Here is a 15,838-nt window from a genome sequence, read left to right on the forward strand (position 1 = left end):
GGCAAATGTAGCTTGATCTGATCGCGGATCATCAAAGACTGTAGGGTAGCAAAATTACACGACTGCGCCTTCAGTCGCAAATCGGTCAGAAAACTGTCAAACAATTCACCTGCCTTCTGGGTGCGCGTGCAAAATATGTAAAGCTCGAATGTCTCATTTTTTTTGGAGTGCTATGCCGATCAAATTGCTTTACAACTTCCTCAAAGTTCTTGCTATCCTCCTCGTTATCGAAAACAAACGTATTAAATATGTCTATCGCTTAGCAACACTATTGCGCCTCTCATCAGGCTGTGCCTGCAGATCAAGGACTGCAACATAGAGTTTGAATTGCTGTTTGAAGACACACCCATTCTCATCTACATTACCAGTGACTCGAAGCTGGTGAGGTGCCTTCAGACCTTCCATCTGGACTTCGAAATCTATCAGCGTCAGTAGTTCATGAGATTAGTAAAAGATTTTTTCCTTTTTTATACCTTCTTCTTTTTCGGAGTTATCTTTAGTTCTATTCTTCAAAGAATCTTGTTTCCTTCATCGATCTTCACAAAAGACAGAGAAGGGAAAAGCCTTGAAAGGATTTAATTATGAGGATACTCAGGGATATGGTTCAGTCATGATATCGAAAGGAATATCTTCTAAATTATGATACATAAATAAGAACATAAGAAAGCAGAGGTAAAGGGCGTGATCCTGTGTGTCCCTTAGTTGCTGGCACAAATCCTGTAATGGCTGCAAAATATCACAAGAAGCCAAAAAAGGGATTTGTGCTGGCGAGATTTCGGAACCCGACCTGATCAGGTCCTCCCCAATGACACGATCAGGTTCACGCCCAGGAAGGGTGAGAACCTGATTTTAAACAATTTTAATGTCATTAACAAGTTTAAAGTCAAATCTTCGGACCTCATTGAATCTTCCCACCCACCAGCGTGAAATCACACAGGCAACTTAGTGAGGGAACCAGGTGCCATGACCTCCAAGAAGGAGGAAGGAGGTGAGCCCCCTGTCCCCTTGCACCAGGGTATACAAGAGGACAGTTACAGTTGGCCAGCTTTAGAGGGGATGGTTCACGGTGGTTTTGAGGGGCGTTGGGATGGGGTGCAGCTGGTGTCAGTTTTCCTGAAGCCTGCATGCTGTGTATTTTACAAAGTCTTCAGAGAACTGTGTCAGTCTGCATGCTATTTTGTCAGGAAATGAAAATGAGGGCTGAGTTACTCTGCTGTTAGTGGCATGGGGATATGGGGCACTTGTGGGTACGGGGCTCATGAGCTGGGGGAAGGGTTTGATGAGACTGAGGGAGGCCGGTCGAAGAAGCCAGTTGGATGAGACCCTGAAACATAAGGCAACCTGGGTGGCAGGGCTGGGGAGGAGGAGGGGATGAAGGTGAGGGGCAAAGTGGGAGTCTGGGTGGGGGCTCCTTCATCACCCTGACATGGAGGAAGGATTCACACTTGTTATCATAACAATTTGCGTGGAAGTAAGTGTCAAACGGCAGTGCATCATTTCATGCTGTCACCAGGTCTGTGGGTGATCCCCATCTTTCCATCATTAAAGACTACTGCCTGTGTAACGCTGCCAAATCTCAAAAATATCCTCCATTGTGGTCAGAGTGCCATTGACTGCAGATCCATTCCCTGGTTCTCTGCCTCTCCCTGGAGTTGCGGGATCACTTCCCCGACAATGAGAAAAGGCAGAGAGTTGTGAGTGAGAAGTTGAATGTGTGTTGAGGTTGGAATGAGAAACTTTGTGGAGGGTGACGGAGAGATGGATGTGAGAAGGCAAAGGGATGAGGGTGAGTGTTGTCTGTTGAGGTGAAGATTTGAGGAGGTGCCTGAAGAGAAAAATCTTTTGGAAGTGCAAGGTGTGGCAGTCAGAGAAGTGCTGTGCCAGAGAATGCTAGGGAGATCAGAGAGAGATGGCTGATATCTGGAAGTGTTATGCCTCTCACCTATGCTGAAATGCTAAGGTCATTAAACATTTTGCAGCACTCTAGCCAAGTCCTGGGTCCCACATTCCTGCTGCTCACAACCTCCACTACCTCTAGTCATGCCTGATTGATAGGATGTCTAGTCTCTTTCTCCCATCCGGAGGAAATGAACTCATCCTTTCTGGCCCTCACCACTTTCAGCATAATGTTTAGGATTGACTCGGAGAACTGGGGAACAGCCTTTCCCTGTCTTCCCATTCCTTTGACTGAGAGTTTCCAGCCCCACCATGCCGGACCCGCTAAGGGATGTAATGGACCTGCCAAAAGTCCATTTACATTTGGCAGGACCAGAAGATCCTGGTGGTCGTGCCTGAAAATCCCAGCCAGCAGCTATGGCGTGTTTCACGGTGGCAGCCGACCATTGGCTGGTGGCGGGATATCCTGGTCCCGCCACTATCAACCAGGATCCCCATTGTTTCCTATTATGGGTTTACAATGATGGCCGTCTGCCAACCGGAAACGGGCTCGCCCCTAGATGTTATGTATGGGATCAGAACCACTGTACCCCGAACATCAATTTAACACAACATATGATGCAACCTAAAATAATGAGGAGCATAGATAAGGTAGATAGTCAACATCTTTTCCCAAAGGTAGAGGAGTCTAGAACTAGAGGGCATAGGTTTAACGTGAGAGGGGAGAGATACAAATGAGACTAGCAGGGACAATTCTTCACACAGGATGGTGAGCATCGGGAACAGACTATCAGAGGCAGTGGTAGAGGCGGGTACAATTTTGTCTTTTAAAATGCAGTTACATGGACAGGGTGGATATAGAGGGATATGGACCAAATGCGGGCAAGTGGGACTAGCTTAGTGATATAAACTGGGTGGCATGGACATGCTGGGCCGAAGAGCCTGTTGCCATGCTGTACACATATATGACTCTAACACAGAGGGAATACTCACTTTACTCAGAGAGGTTGAATTCTCTAGTACCATATTTGACAGCAGACTCTCCTGTTTGAAAGAAAACATTGGTTTACTTATAGCACGATAGTACAGTGGTATGCACTGTTGCTTCACAGCTCCAGGGTCGATTCTCGGCTTGGGTCACTGTCTGTGTGGAGTCTGTAGGTTCTCCCCGTGTCTGCGTGGGTTTCCTCTGGGTGCTCCGGTTTCTTCCCACGAGTCATGAAAGGCGTGCTGTTAGGTAATTTGGACATTCTGAATTCCCCCTCAGTTTACCCGAACAGGCGCCGTAATGATGGAACTGGAATATCCTGCTGGCGGGAATGGCTGGAAAATTCCAGACTTTGTCTTTAAGAACCTTCACGCCACAGGTTTCCTATAGCCATTCTGACCTCGGCTGGCATCCCTTTAAATAGAAATCCTTCCTTTGACAGAATTGGCGCTTGATCCCACCTGACCTTTTCAAATGATTGGGAAACCTGGAAACAGGATGCTCATGTCGAGACTGAGTTTAACAGTCATGGCAAAGCTCTCTTCGATTGCAAATGGGTTCCTGACCCACTACTGGCCTTCCCCTCTGCATGTGGGCCTGTTTAGGTAAAACTCCACCTCTAACATCAGCCAAGATTAAAATTTGAGCTCACTTATATATCATAAATATCTCCCCCCCTCCTGTCACTTAGGGTCACCCAAAACCCACTTGTTTAATAAATTTCACATCCTCAGTGTTGTACTTAAGACATCCTCTGGTGCACCCACCAGACTCTATTGTGAAAGATTGTTTATTGCTCAGGTCCCTGCAAATTTTTCTTCTCTTATCTCTGTCAATGATCCTTGGATGACTGGTTATTCTTTCTGCTTCATACAGTAGCAAACAGATTTGAGTTTTGATTTAAGATGCTGTTTTGTTTTCTCAATTCGTGCTCTGTTGAATACTGATCCCAGAGCTTGATAATCAACGCTGGAGATGCAGGTCATTGGTGAGCAGTCAGCCACGTTCCCAGCACTTCATTCATCAGACAGTTGAAAAACATTTGTCTTCAGTGCAAAACATTTGATTTTATTTACTGGCACTATTTTAAAGATCAAGAATTAAAGACTTGCCAATTTCACATGTGGTTTTACAGTTTGATTTCACTCAGGAAACACCTTGTTTTGGGCACTTAGACAGAGCTTAATCATCATCACTTGCAAGTGAAGACAGTTCCACAAGAATGAATAAAGTCTTTCAAAACTGTGGTTAATAAAATAGCTTAGTAATTAAAATGTGTTCTGGTATGAAATGCTTTCTTCCTCTATAGACGAGTAGGTTCCTAAGTAAACTGGATAAGCAGTAACACACAGAGATTTGAATATTGACCTTAGTGTCAGAAGGGTTTATGACAAAATGTTTTCGCCTAATAGGCAGCAGGCATCTGTTCTGAGATCACAGATGTTGGAGTAATACACTGAACTCTGCAGCTTATTTTTGCTGTTTTTTTTACATATAAGAAAGGCAAACTGCCTCACCAGATGAATCATAGAATTTATAGTGCAGAAGGAGGCCCATCAAGTCTGCACCGGCCCTTGGAAAGAGCACCCCATTTAAGCACACACTTCCAACCTATCCCTTTAACCCAGTAACCCCACCTAACCTTTTTTGGACACCAAGGGCAATTTAGCATGGCCAATTCACCTAACCTGCACATCTTTGGACTGTGAGAGAAACCGGAGCACCCGGTGGAAACCCACACAAACACGGGGAGAAAGTCCAAACTCCACACCCACAGTCACGCAAGGCAGGAATTGAACCCTGATTCCTGGCACTGTTAGGCAGCAGCCACCATGCCGTGAAAGGATGACTGACAGAGATTGGGAAACAGGAGCCATTGGCTCAGTGCAAATGGCAGGGAGAGGGGCAGTAAGTTCTCAGACAGTGCAGGAGTTGTCACCCTCCTGATGTCATAGGGGCATAAGAGGAGGGGGCAAGCCTGCCAAATATAATTAGGGGACCATCTGAGCACAAGTAAAGCAGGATCTGGTAATGGGAGTGCCGCCCATTATTCTGGCGTCAAGACCGACTCCCAGCCCAATTGCCTTTCCCGATTTCGGCATCGGCCGACGGAGAATCCCGCCCATATTTTAAAATAAAAGCTCATTTCAACTGTGTTGCGACTCAGGGTGAAGTGGGGCTGGAATTGAATGCGGACTGATCCACCATGTCGTACCAAGGAGGTAGTATATGGTGCACAGGTGGTGACAGTGTTGTCGGGGCAACCCTTAGTGCCAGCTTCCGTCTGACTAAGGAAAGTAAATTAGAGCAAAGTACGCCGGATGCTTGAAATTCTATTGCTTGAATAGTTGTAAGTTCACTACTTTAAAGTCCTTCTTTGATATATTACATACATTTTTCCTCACTCAGGTTCATACAAACTGACACAAAGCACTGAATTTTAACTTGCAGTAGAGCAGAGCTTAAAAGTGGGACAATTGACCCCGCATTGGGAAACCAACTCCAACCCATTGATTTCCACCCTTGACTGCAGCATGTTAGGCCACATGCACGGACGATATTTGGGAGAGACGGGTTATTAATTTCAATATAATAATCACTCAATTACTGCAATGTTAACAAGGCTTTTGTAATTTAACTGTGGGTATATATGAACTTCCTGGAACTTGCCAGTGAAACCAAGACAAGAACACAGCGGCCATTGAAAACTGAAGCCATGACAGGAAAATATGCCGATAGGTACTGACAGCTCACAGCTTCTTTCTTGTCCACTTGTGTGAAAAGTTCACTTGTGCTGAGAGGTTACTTTCACAATCTGGGAGGTTACTTTGACAACTATAGAGGTTCGTACCTTGCATCTCCACTTTTTAACTCTTATCTAGATCAGCATGGGTGCCGTGAATACTATTTGACTTTAAAGCTCAACTGAGGCACAAAATGACAAACCGTGTCAACAGGAGAAGCAGGAAGAGGACCAGCATGAGCAATAACAGTCTGCTACTCACAACCAGCAGTTCCATAGGAGAGAGGGGATGAGCAGAGATAAATTGCTGGTAGGAGGCACAAACCACAGCACAGGGTCTGCAGGCATATAATAATCTTCTTCAACATGTCGGCCACCAGTGTTCTGCAGGTTCAGGATCTGGTGGTGGCAGGTATTCGCAGCCTGTTGGAATGAGACCTGCTTCCAAGAGGCCCTGGTGGCTATACTTTACCAGTGGTTGTCAAAGTCACCCCTATCCTCAACATATTTGCCTCTGGATCCTTCCAGGATTCTGCTGAAGGCACTTGCAGGCCCTCAGAGTCAGCCTCCTATAATGCATCGGGCAAGTGGCCAATGGCTTATTTGGCAGAGCAAACAATTTTGTCACCTGAGCCACCATGATGTCCATTTGAGAGGGCGCTCACGTATGTGGCTCTGGTTGACTTCCCTGCACAGCTGCAGGAGGTTTATCCTCGGACATGTACAATTAAGGCAACTTCAGATCATCCAGGAATGTTCATCAATCTTGAAGGTTTCTACTCCATCAATGTACTGTTTGTCTGCAGCCACAAAAAGATGTTTCTATGGGTTCCATAAGATCCCAAGGCAGCAACCATGATGCTCTCATCCTGCGACATTCCATCCTCTCTAAACTCTTCCCACCTCAAGACAGGCTTGCAGGCTGGTTGCTCGGAGAGGAGGATACCCACGTAAAAGAAGGCTAATAGCACATGTGAGAAGCCCAACCAGTGAGGTACAGGAGCAATACTATGAAAGCCACATGAAAAGCTAATGTGCCATTGAACAATTCATCAGCATGCCGAAAATGCTGCTCTTATTATTAATACAGGTACCTAAAGTGAGCAAATTGGATATGTCCTTCAGAGTTCACGATTCAGCACCTCTAGAATGGTCATGGTTACCCTGCACAACACTGCACAGCAATGAGATCTGGATCAGCTGAGGGAACAAACTGCAGAGCATAGAATCCCTTCAGACAGAGAAGGAGGAGGCAGAAAATGATGTGGCCATCGTAACATATTGCTGCTGGGAAGCTATTGTGAAGTTCCTTAGGTTTCACGAGCCACCCAGCCTATCTCTCCTTCCCTTTCCTGCAACAATCCTGCAAACCGCTATGCATCCTTTACGTAACACCATCCCTCATCAACCCATTGAACATCATCAATTTTTGTCTTATCGTTCATCACAACTGAAAGGGTCATTTGCCTGACAGCAACTGAAAATGGGACATACTGGGATGTGGTGTGAACAAATAATATTTATGTGGCTCAAAATAGAAGCTCAACCTTCTAACAATTTGTAGCACAGTCAACGGTGGGACACAGGGCAGCACGGTAGCATAGTGGTTAGCACAGGTGCTTCACAGCTCCAGGGTCCCAGGTTCAAATCCCAGCAGGCTTAGGTTATTATCTGTACGGAGTCTGCACTTTCTCCCACAAAGCTGTGCGGGTTAGGTGGATTGGCCATGCTAAATTGCCCTTAGTGTCCAAAAAAATGTTAAGTCGGGGTTACTGGGTTATGGGGATAAGGTGGATACGTGGTCTTCAGTAGGGTGCTCTTTGTAAGCGCAGGTGCAGACTTGATTGTCTGAATGGCCTCCTTCTGCACTGTAAATTCTATGATTCTATGATTTCCTCTTCCCTGCATTCTACAGTTTGCAATCCTGGTGGTTCAATTATAAGTTGCTCAGACTCCCACTTTAACTGCTCAGATGCTCTTGGCTGGATTTCGGAACTCATGAGGACCCTGTCAAAGACTGCTCTACCCGGGCCCTGTGCACTTCGCTGATGGCAATGAGCTGGAGAACACCTTGCTGCAGATCAGTGGGGTAATTAATGGTTAAGTCTAGAATTTCATTCATCCTTCATTCATCATTTTTAGGATCACAGTAAGAAGTCTTACAACACCAGGTTAAAGTCCAACAGGTTTGTTTCAAACACGAGCTTTCGGAGCACGGCTCCTTCTTCAGGTGAATGGAGCCGTGCTCCGAAAGCTCGTGTTTGAAACAAACCTGTTGGACTTTAACCTGGTGTTGTAAGACTTCTTACTGTGCTCACCCCAGTCCAACGCCGGCATCTCCACATCATTTTTAAGATGGCATTCATAGTGTGCACGCCATTGGCAAGGGCCTGCATGCCCTCGTTTGATGGCCACCTTTATTGATGTATGTTGGTGGCCACTCTATCATGTTGTCACAAAATCCTGCAAATCATGCACCTCAGGCTTGAGGCAGACTCTTCCACTCTCTTCTAGTGTGTACTGTGCAGCTACGAAGCCTGCGTACATAACACTGCTCCAGAATTAACCTTTTCTCCTATACTTCCCAAGGTCCAGCATCTGCATCCAGCTGAGCAGAGTTTAGGGCATTGTGCTCCTTCCAATGCAGACCCGCTTCTGTTGAGCCTGTCTCCACCAAGTACCATTTCTCGTTTGTAAACTGTGGGATATCAGGTGGAAACAGATTTATATTTTTTACAGGTCCCACTGAATTGTGTGTATCTGACCTCTTGCATGATCGGCATGAGTTTGTGATGGTGCACCTACAAAATGAGTAATCTCCTTTGAAGAATAGTCATCCTCCTGCTCTTGGATCACCCTCTGCAGGACAGATTTGACTCTGTGAGAGATTGAAGACATGAATAAGCATTGTCAAGATAAACATGCTTAAATGATTATCATGAATGTGATCATAATCCAATGGCTGTTGACATCAATTCAACATAAATGAGTATTGAATGCCATGAGGCTATGTGATATTTAACGACATCATCAAGTGGCTGGGAGGCCCCATCTCGAATGGCCAAGCGCACTGAGGCTTCATTAATGTCCAATACCACCTCCTCTGCAGCTATTAGTTCCACAATGACTGGAGGATCACCTTCAGCTCTCAGCCTTTCTCTTGTGTTCTGTGATTTTATCTCCTGTCAGAAGGGAAAGGAGGTATGGATAAGAGTAATAGCATATGTTGAATGGATGGGTGAAGAGAATTTGTTGAGGATGCCTCTAAGGGACAGACATGACACGGCCTCAAGGTGACATTGCGTGTTAGTGGTAGGTGATCAGATGGGTATGTGAGGAAGTGCAGAACCTGAAAGGTCAGTTGGTGTGAGGAGGGGTGTGCTAGAGTAGACTTGAGAAGAAAGAGCAGGTTTAAGTAATACATCATGATGTAGATGAATGTGCCACTGTTCCCACATTTCCTGGCCTGCTTAGGTCATTAAACTACAATATTGAATCCACTAGTATGCTATCACATCCCTGTTCTGAACTCATGAGCAACCTCCAACTATGCCATCTTTGCTTCACTGCTTGGTTTCATCCACTCATCAATGGACAGCAGTATCTCCATTGGAGCCAAAAGAACCCCAGCGTCACACCCAGGAAGGCATCATTAAAATGAGGCGCAACCTTTGAAGGTGTGCACTCCATTCAGTAAATGCCTTGTGTTCTTCTCCCAATTCCATAATCTATCAAATTTCATGTTTGCAATGACCCTTTAAATATTGGAGTTTAAATTGAGTCATATGTGTGCCATCATTACATCCACTCAAGCTAATTGGTTGGGAAACCAGGAAACAAAATTATAAAACAGTGGTGGAGTTAAATTGCTACTGACAGCCACATTGCATTATCGCAAGCTACAGATGTTTCCCCACCTCACCTGGCTCCCAGTGCTCAGTAGCCTAAAACCCAGCCCACATACACTCTAAAGATACTGTAAAATATTCATGAAGATATTCATAAACCTGCAGATAACATGTACAAAAAAATGGAAAAGTCTAATTACAACTCCAAAAGCAATCCATAATTTTAAGACTATGTTGCCTACATTGTTTCTATCATAAATGTCACCCATGAACGTAAGAATAATGCCAAAAAGATATTGGGCGAGATTCTCCCATATGGGGAGAAATCGTAAGGCTGGCGTCAAACCCGGGCGGGTTTGACGCCAACCCCCCCCCTTCCCGACCGGGAACCGATTCTGGTCCCCGGTCGGGGCTAGCAGCCCGACGCCGTAAGCTCCGGCATCACGGGCTTAACGAATTTCGTTAAGCCCGCTTGCCGGAGTTAGCGCCGGCTGACGCGTCATATGACGTCAGCCGCGCATGCGCGGATTGGAAGACTCCAACCCGCGCATGCGCGGATGACGTCATCGCGCATTTGCGCGAAACCCGCGCATGCGCAGGCCGGGTTGCCCCTCAGCCGCCCCGCGAATGGATACTGCGAGGCGGCGGAAGGAGAAATAGTGCACGGGCATCGGGCCCGCTGCCCGCGATCGGTGCCCACCGATCGCGGGCCCATGGCACCCTTGGCATGGCCGTGGTACTGCCGTGCCAATCGGTGCCATGGTTATAAAATGCGAGTGTTTACGGCCGTTTTTACGAACGGCCAGACCAGGTGTGTTTGCCGTTCGTAAAAACAGCCGTAAAGGGCTGGGAACTCGGCCCATCTATCAGCTGTGAATCGCTGCCGGCCGTAAAAAAACGGCGGCAGCGATACGTGTCGGGAGTTGGGCGTGGGGGGGGGGGGAGAATAGCGGGAGGGCGTCGGAACAGCGTGGCCGTAAAATTTTACGAGCCACGCTATTCTCCGCACCGTCGGGAGTGCGGAGAATCTCGCCCATTCTTCTTGTTCATGACATCCCAACTGAAATGCTTCTATTGGGCAATTTTGGTATCTGCACTTCAGTATTACACGCAAATCTTCCCAAGGTTAGATCAATGTACCATTGTAATGAATTAGCCTACTTGTATGAGTTTGTCTTCATGCAATTTATTTGTCTGATTTTGTCAATTTATTGTGAAAATATTTTGGAAAGGTTCATATTCTTTCATTATTCATAATCAATCATTCATATTCATAATTCACTCCATATAATCTGTTTGGGTAAGTCAACTGCCTTAAAATGCAGCGACGCTTTCAAATTCTGGATTCTATGATTTACTAAAGTACAATGAAATTGAGTACAAAATTAATAATACACGTTTATTTTGTTTTCCTTAGATTCCAGGGAAATCGTTTAATGGAAGAATCTAATGATGGATCACAGATATCACACTCCCCTGAACAAGCAGTCCCTGAGCCCCAAACAGTGTGTGAGTAAGAATATTTTTATTCTAAAAAATAATACTTATTTTGAATAAAGCAGTCTAACTTCTTGAGCAACAGGTAAGTCACCAACTCAAAATGCGAGTCACCTCGCAAAAGGTGTCCTGGAATTAAAATTAGGCCTTGAGACTATTGTTTTATGTAAAAAGAAGAGTATTAGGTTCCACAAACCGTGAGGGTGCAGCATTTGGGCATGAATATATGCTTAAAATCTTTATCCCCAAGTTCAATTCAGCATCAACAGATGAATGAATTGCGCAATGTCTGTCAAGCTTTAAATATTAAAATCAATAATTTAGCTCCTTTGAAAGATATGGGAGATCTTCGATTTGCCAAAGAATCCAAATGGTGGTCTATGGCAAAGCCACTCTTATAGTTTAAATATTTTTGAAAGCAATTAAGAATAACTTCCTTTGAAGATAATGTTTGTGCACCTGTCTCTGGCAAGGTTGTCCAGAGCCAGAAATGTCCTGGCCCATCGACCAAATGGTTGAGTTGAGTCTGCAAGCTGGTTCCCTGGCCTGCCTTTAAACCCACTTTTGTAGGCCTGGGAATATTCCACTAATTATCTTGCATTTATGTAGAACCTTGGTTAGACCATACATAGCTTACTCTGTACAATGCTGACCTACATATTATATGAAGGTTAGAAATACTCTAGAGAAGGTGCAAAACAGGTTTGCAAGTACAATACCAGAACTGAGAGTTTATACTTATCAGGAAAGACAAAACAGGCTGGGGATTTTTTCTTGGAAATTAAAAGGCTGAGGGAAGGTCTGATAAAGAGGCCTTGATATTTAGAGAAAGGTGGGAAGTGTGGCAGGAAGCATGGAGGAAAGGAGAGTCTGGAAAAGCAGAAGCTCTGCTGAATTTCATGGCAGGATCCTATTCTAATCTTGCTCTTCCATTTCTTAAATTGCCGTCATTGGCTGTCCCTCGATTTGAGGATGACATCAATTCAGGATCATGAGATTCTGCCATCGGCCTTCATGAGGTTTAACAGGCTGATCCTCAACCTACAGATCTTTGGGTGCATGGGGCAGGACATCACGAAGCAGTGGGATCCGGAGTGCTGGATTTGCTTCCTTTTCTTCTTTGCTTTCACTCTGCCTCATCAATAAGACATTTGGACACAAAGCGCAATGCAGCTTGATGGATAAGTTGTCACCATTTTGAATGATTGGTAGCACGCTCCTCCTTGTCAGTAATATCAATGCTGCTACGCTTCAAGGAGAGTTTCAGCGTGTCTTTGTCGTGTTTTCTTTATCCATCCATGGCACTGAGAGTTTAGAAAATATCCCCTGGTGGGTAAATGCTTTTGCCCAAGCGGCTTAAGTGTCCAGCCCAATGAAGTTCATTTTGCCAGAGTTTTGTCTGAATACTTGTGGAGCTGGCTTCAAGAAGGGCACTAGCATTTGTTTGTTGATCCTTCCATTGAATCCAGGGGATGCAGTGGAGGCATTGCTGATGGAATTTCCCTCGTGCTCTTGTGTGCCTCTGATACAGCCACTGCAGTACAGGAGTACGTTGACAACAAGTGAATACTTTGTAGCTGAGGACTTTTGTTGATTTGCGGAAGTCTTTGTTGTTAAACATTCACTACAATGGTTTTTGGAAGGTATAACTGACCCGGCTGATTTACTATTGGATCCCCCCTAGTGGCCTTTTGTGAGAGGAGGCTGCCAAAGTATGGAAAGTGCTCAACATATTCCAGAGTCTCTGGTTCAAAATATATGGGAATCGGCATATTTTGCTGACCAGGTGTGGATTGATTTCTGTGTTTTGTTTGTTTAATAATCAAGGACAGACTGAGTACCTTGTATACAAAATTGAAGAAATCAAGAGTGACTTGCAAATCTGATGCAGAGTGGGCAACAGCGCTACAGCCATCCACAAATCATGTATGTCCATAGTGAATAGTTTATGTTTTGGAGATGACAGAGGTTAAAGAGAGTTCCATCTCGGTGCCATTTAATACACACACCAGAGGGCAAATGATCTTTGATGTGGTGAATAGCCACTGTCAGGTAGATTGTAAATACTATGTTGGGACCCTTGCTTTTTCTGATTTATATCAATGATTTAGAAGTGAGTGTTGAGGGCAAAATCTCTAAATTAGCAGATGATACTAAGCTAGGGAGAATAGTGAATTGGACGCTGAGGATGCGCTGAGCGACTTCAGAGGGACATTGACAAGTTGGCTAAATGGGCAGGCACCTCAGATAAACTTTAATGCAGCGAAATGTGAGGTAATGCATTTTGATAGAAGAAACACGGGGAAACAATATAGGCTCAATGTTACAACTTTGAGGGGATTACAGGAGCAGAGGAACCTCAGGGTTCAAGTGCATAATTCTCTGAAGGTAGCCAAGCAAGTTGAAACAATTGTTAAGAAGACACATAGGATCCTTGGGTTTATAAATAGAGACATAGAGTATAAAAGCCTTCCCAAAACCTCGAACAAGTACCGCCACTCCACCTGATCAAATGCCTTCTCCGCATCCATGGACACCACCACCTCCAGTACCAGAGCCCCCTACGGATTCATCACCACATTCAGCAGCCGTCTTACATTACTCGCGAGTTGCCTGTCCCTTACGAAGCCTGTTTGATCTTCTGCAACCACCTACGGGACAGTCCCCTGTCCTCCCCGTCAACAACTTAGCCAATACTTTCACATCTGTGTTCAGTAGTGATATGGACCTGTACGGCCCACATTCCACCGGGTCTTTCCCCTTTTCGGGATTAGTGTGATTATTGTCTGCGTCATCATCTCCGGCAACTCCCCCTTCTTCAGTGCTTCATTAAAGCCCCAACAGATGCGGTGCCAGGTCCGTCGCAAATTCCTTATAAAATTCCACCGGGTACCCATCCGGCCCAGGGGCCTTCGCCGACTTCATACCCCTGATGCTATCCAGCATCTCCCTCAGCTCCAGGGGCTCCTTCAACACCTGTTTCTTTGCTTCCTCCACCTGGGGAACTTCCAGCTCGTCTAGAAACCGCCCCATATCGCCCTCCTCTCCTATGGGTCCTCCTCGTAAAGTCCCCGGTAGTACTCCCTAAACTCCTCGTTTATCTTCCCTGTCGCCGACACCATATCCCCAGCCCCAGTCCGTATCTTCAGTATTTCCCTGGATGCAGCCTGCCTCTGCAGCTGGTGCGTCAGCATGTGGCTCGCCTTCTCCCCATACTCATATCACACCCCTCTTACCCTACGCAGTTGCCCTACTGCCCTTCCCATTGTCAGCCTGTCAAATTGCCCCTGCAATTCTGATTCAACTCCACATACTCCTTAACCACCGCCTGCACTTTATCACAAAAACCTCCATCCGTCAACAACCCCAAGTCAAACCTCCACCCCAGCCTCTGCTCTCGCCCCATTCAAAACCAAATCTCCAGCCAGTGGGGCGCAAGGTACGAGATAACTATCCCCGCATACTCTGCCCCCTCCACCCTGTTGTGTTATGCTGCTTTGGATAACACAGACTGCTACTTGATGCAGTCTTAGCTAAAGGATGCTCCAGACTCTGAAATGAGTTCAACGTGTTTATTGAACTATTAACACAGCTCTCAAATGAGTTTGACTCTCTGCTAATCTAACTGTAGTAACTCAGTCTAATTGTACCAGCTTGCTCTAAGCCACATGCTGGGGTGTGATGCTGCTGATCAACCCTGTCTAACTCTCTAGATGTCTATCTGTGGAAAGAGGCAGGGGGCGGAATTCTCCGCTCCCGGGAAAAATCGGGAAGGCCGTCGTGAACTCGGCCGAGTTTCACGACGGCCTCGGAGGCCGCTCCTCTCACTGTATTCACCCCCACCCGGGGGGGCTAGGAGTGGCGCTCCATTATTCTCGGCAGCCGGGCCTTGACGCTTGTGTCAAGGCGGCATGCCGAGAATGACGCGGCCGGCACGCCTAAGAGACGTCAGCTGCGCATGCGCAGGTTGGCCGGCTGCAACCCGCGCATGCGCGGCTGACGTCACGACGGCTGACGGCTCAAACCCGTGCATGCGCGGTGGCCATCTTCCCCTCTGCTGCCCCGCAAGACGTGGTGGCTTGATCTTGCGGGGCGGCGGAGGGGAAAGCGTGCGTCGCTTTTAGACGCCGGCCCGATGATCGGTGGGCACCGATCGCGGGCCAGTCCCCTCCCGAGCACGGCCGTGGTGCTCACTCCCCTCTCTGCCCCCCACAAGCTTCAAACGGGCCTTTGGTGCCCATGTTCATGACGGCAGCGACCAGGTGTGGTTGCCGACGTCGTGAACCGCTCGGGAACGGCAGGCCGCTCGGCCCATCCGGGTCGGAGAATCGCCGGTCCCCATGAAAAACGGCGAGCGGCGATTCTTCCGAGCGGGGGGTGGGAGAATCGTGGAGGGTGCTGGGGGGGGCGTGATGTGAGTCGCCCGCCCTCCCGCAATTCTCCCGCCAGGCGTGGGGAGCGGAGAATCGCGCCCAGGGTCTGAGAGCCTCATCCCTTTTATAGTGTTTATGCCATGCCCCCTTATGGTGATGCCACCTCTGAGTGTCCTGACTGCCCATTTGTTGTGTCCTATTCTGAGTGTTCATTGGTTGCATGTTTCCATATCATGATACACCCCAACCAAAATCTCCCGACTCACTATAAAGTAATCAATCCTCGAATACACCTTATAGATGTGTGAAAAGAAGGAATACTCCCTTCCCCCCGAGTTCTGAAAACGCCTTGGATCCACCATACCCATCCTCTCCATAAATCCCCCCACCCCCAACTCCCTTGCCATTCGTACCCTACGATCTATCCACCCTCGGTTCCAGGACACAGTTAAAATCTCCTCCCGTGAGCTACCACACAATCGCTGTGATCCGA

At 46.7% G+C, this 15,838-nt stretch overlaps 1 protein-coding gene across 2 annotated transcripts in view; it reads left to right on the forward strand.

Annotated features, from left to right (window-relative positions):
* c10h8orf34 (chromosome 10 C8orf34 homolog) overlaps window positions 1-15,838 on the forward strand; it is a 536,034-nt gene that overhangs the window by 409,421 nt on the left and 110,775 nt on the right. For both annotated transcript variants that reach the window (XM_038809543.1, XM_038809544.1), the window contains exon 9: window positions 10,893-10,984. In XM_038809543.1, the coding sequence (XP_038665471.1) occupies window positions 10,893-10,984 (92 nt within the window). The remainder of the gene's footprint in view (window positions 1-10,892; window positions 10,985-15,838) is intronic.

The sequence above is a fragment of the Scyliorhinus canicula genome, chromosome 10, assembly GCF_902713615.1.
Source record: "Scyliorhinus canicula chromosome 10, sScyCan1.1, whole genome shotgun sequence".
In the NCBI taxonomy this organism is placed as follows: Eukaryota; Metazoa; Chordata; class Chondrichthyes; order Carcharhiniformes; family Scyliorhinidae; genus Scyliorhinus; species Scyliorhinus canicula.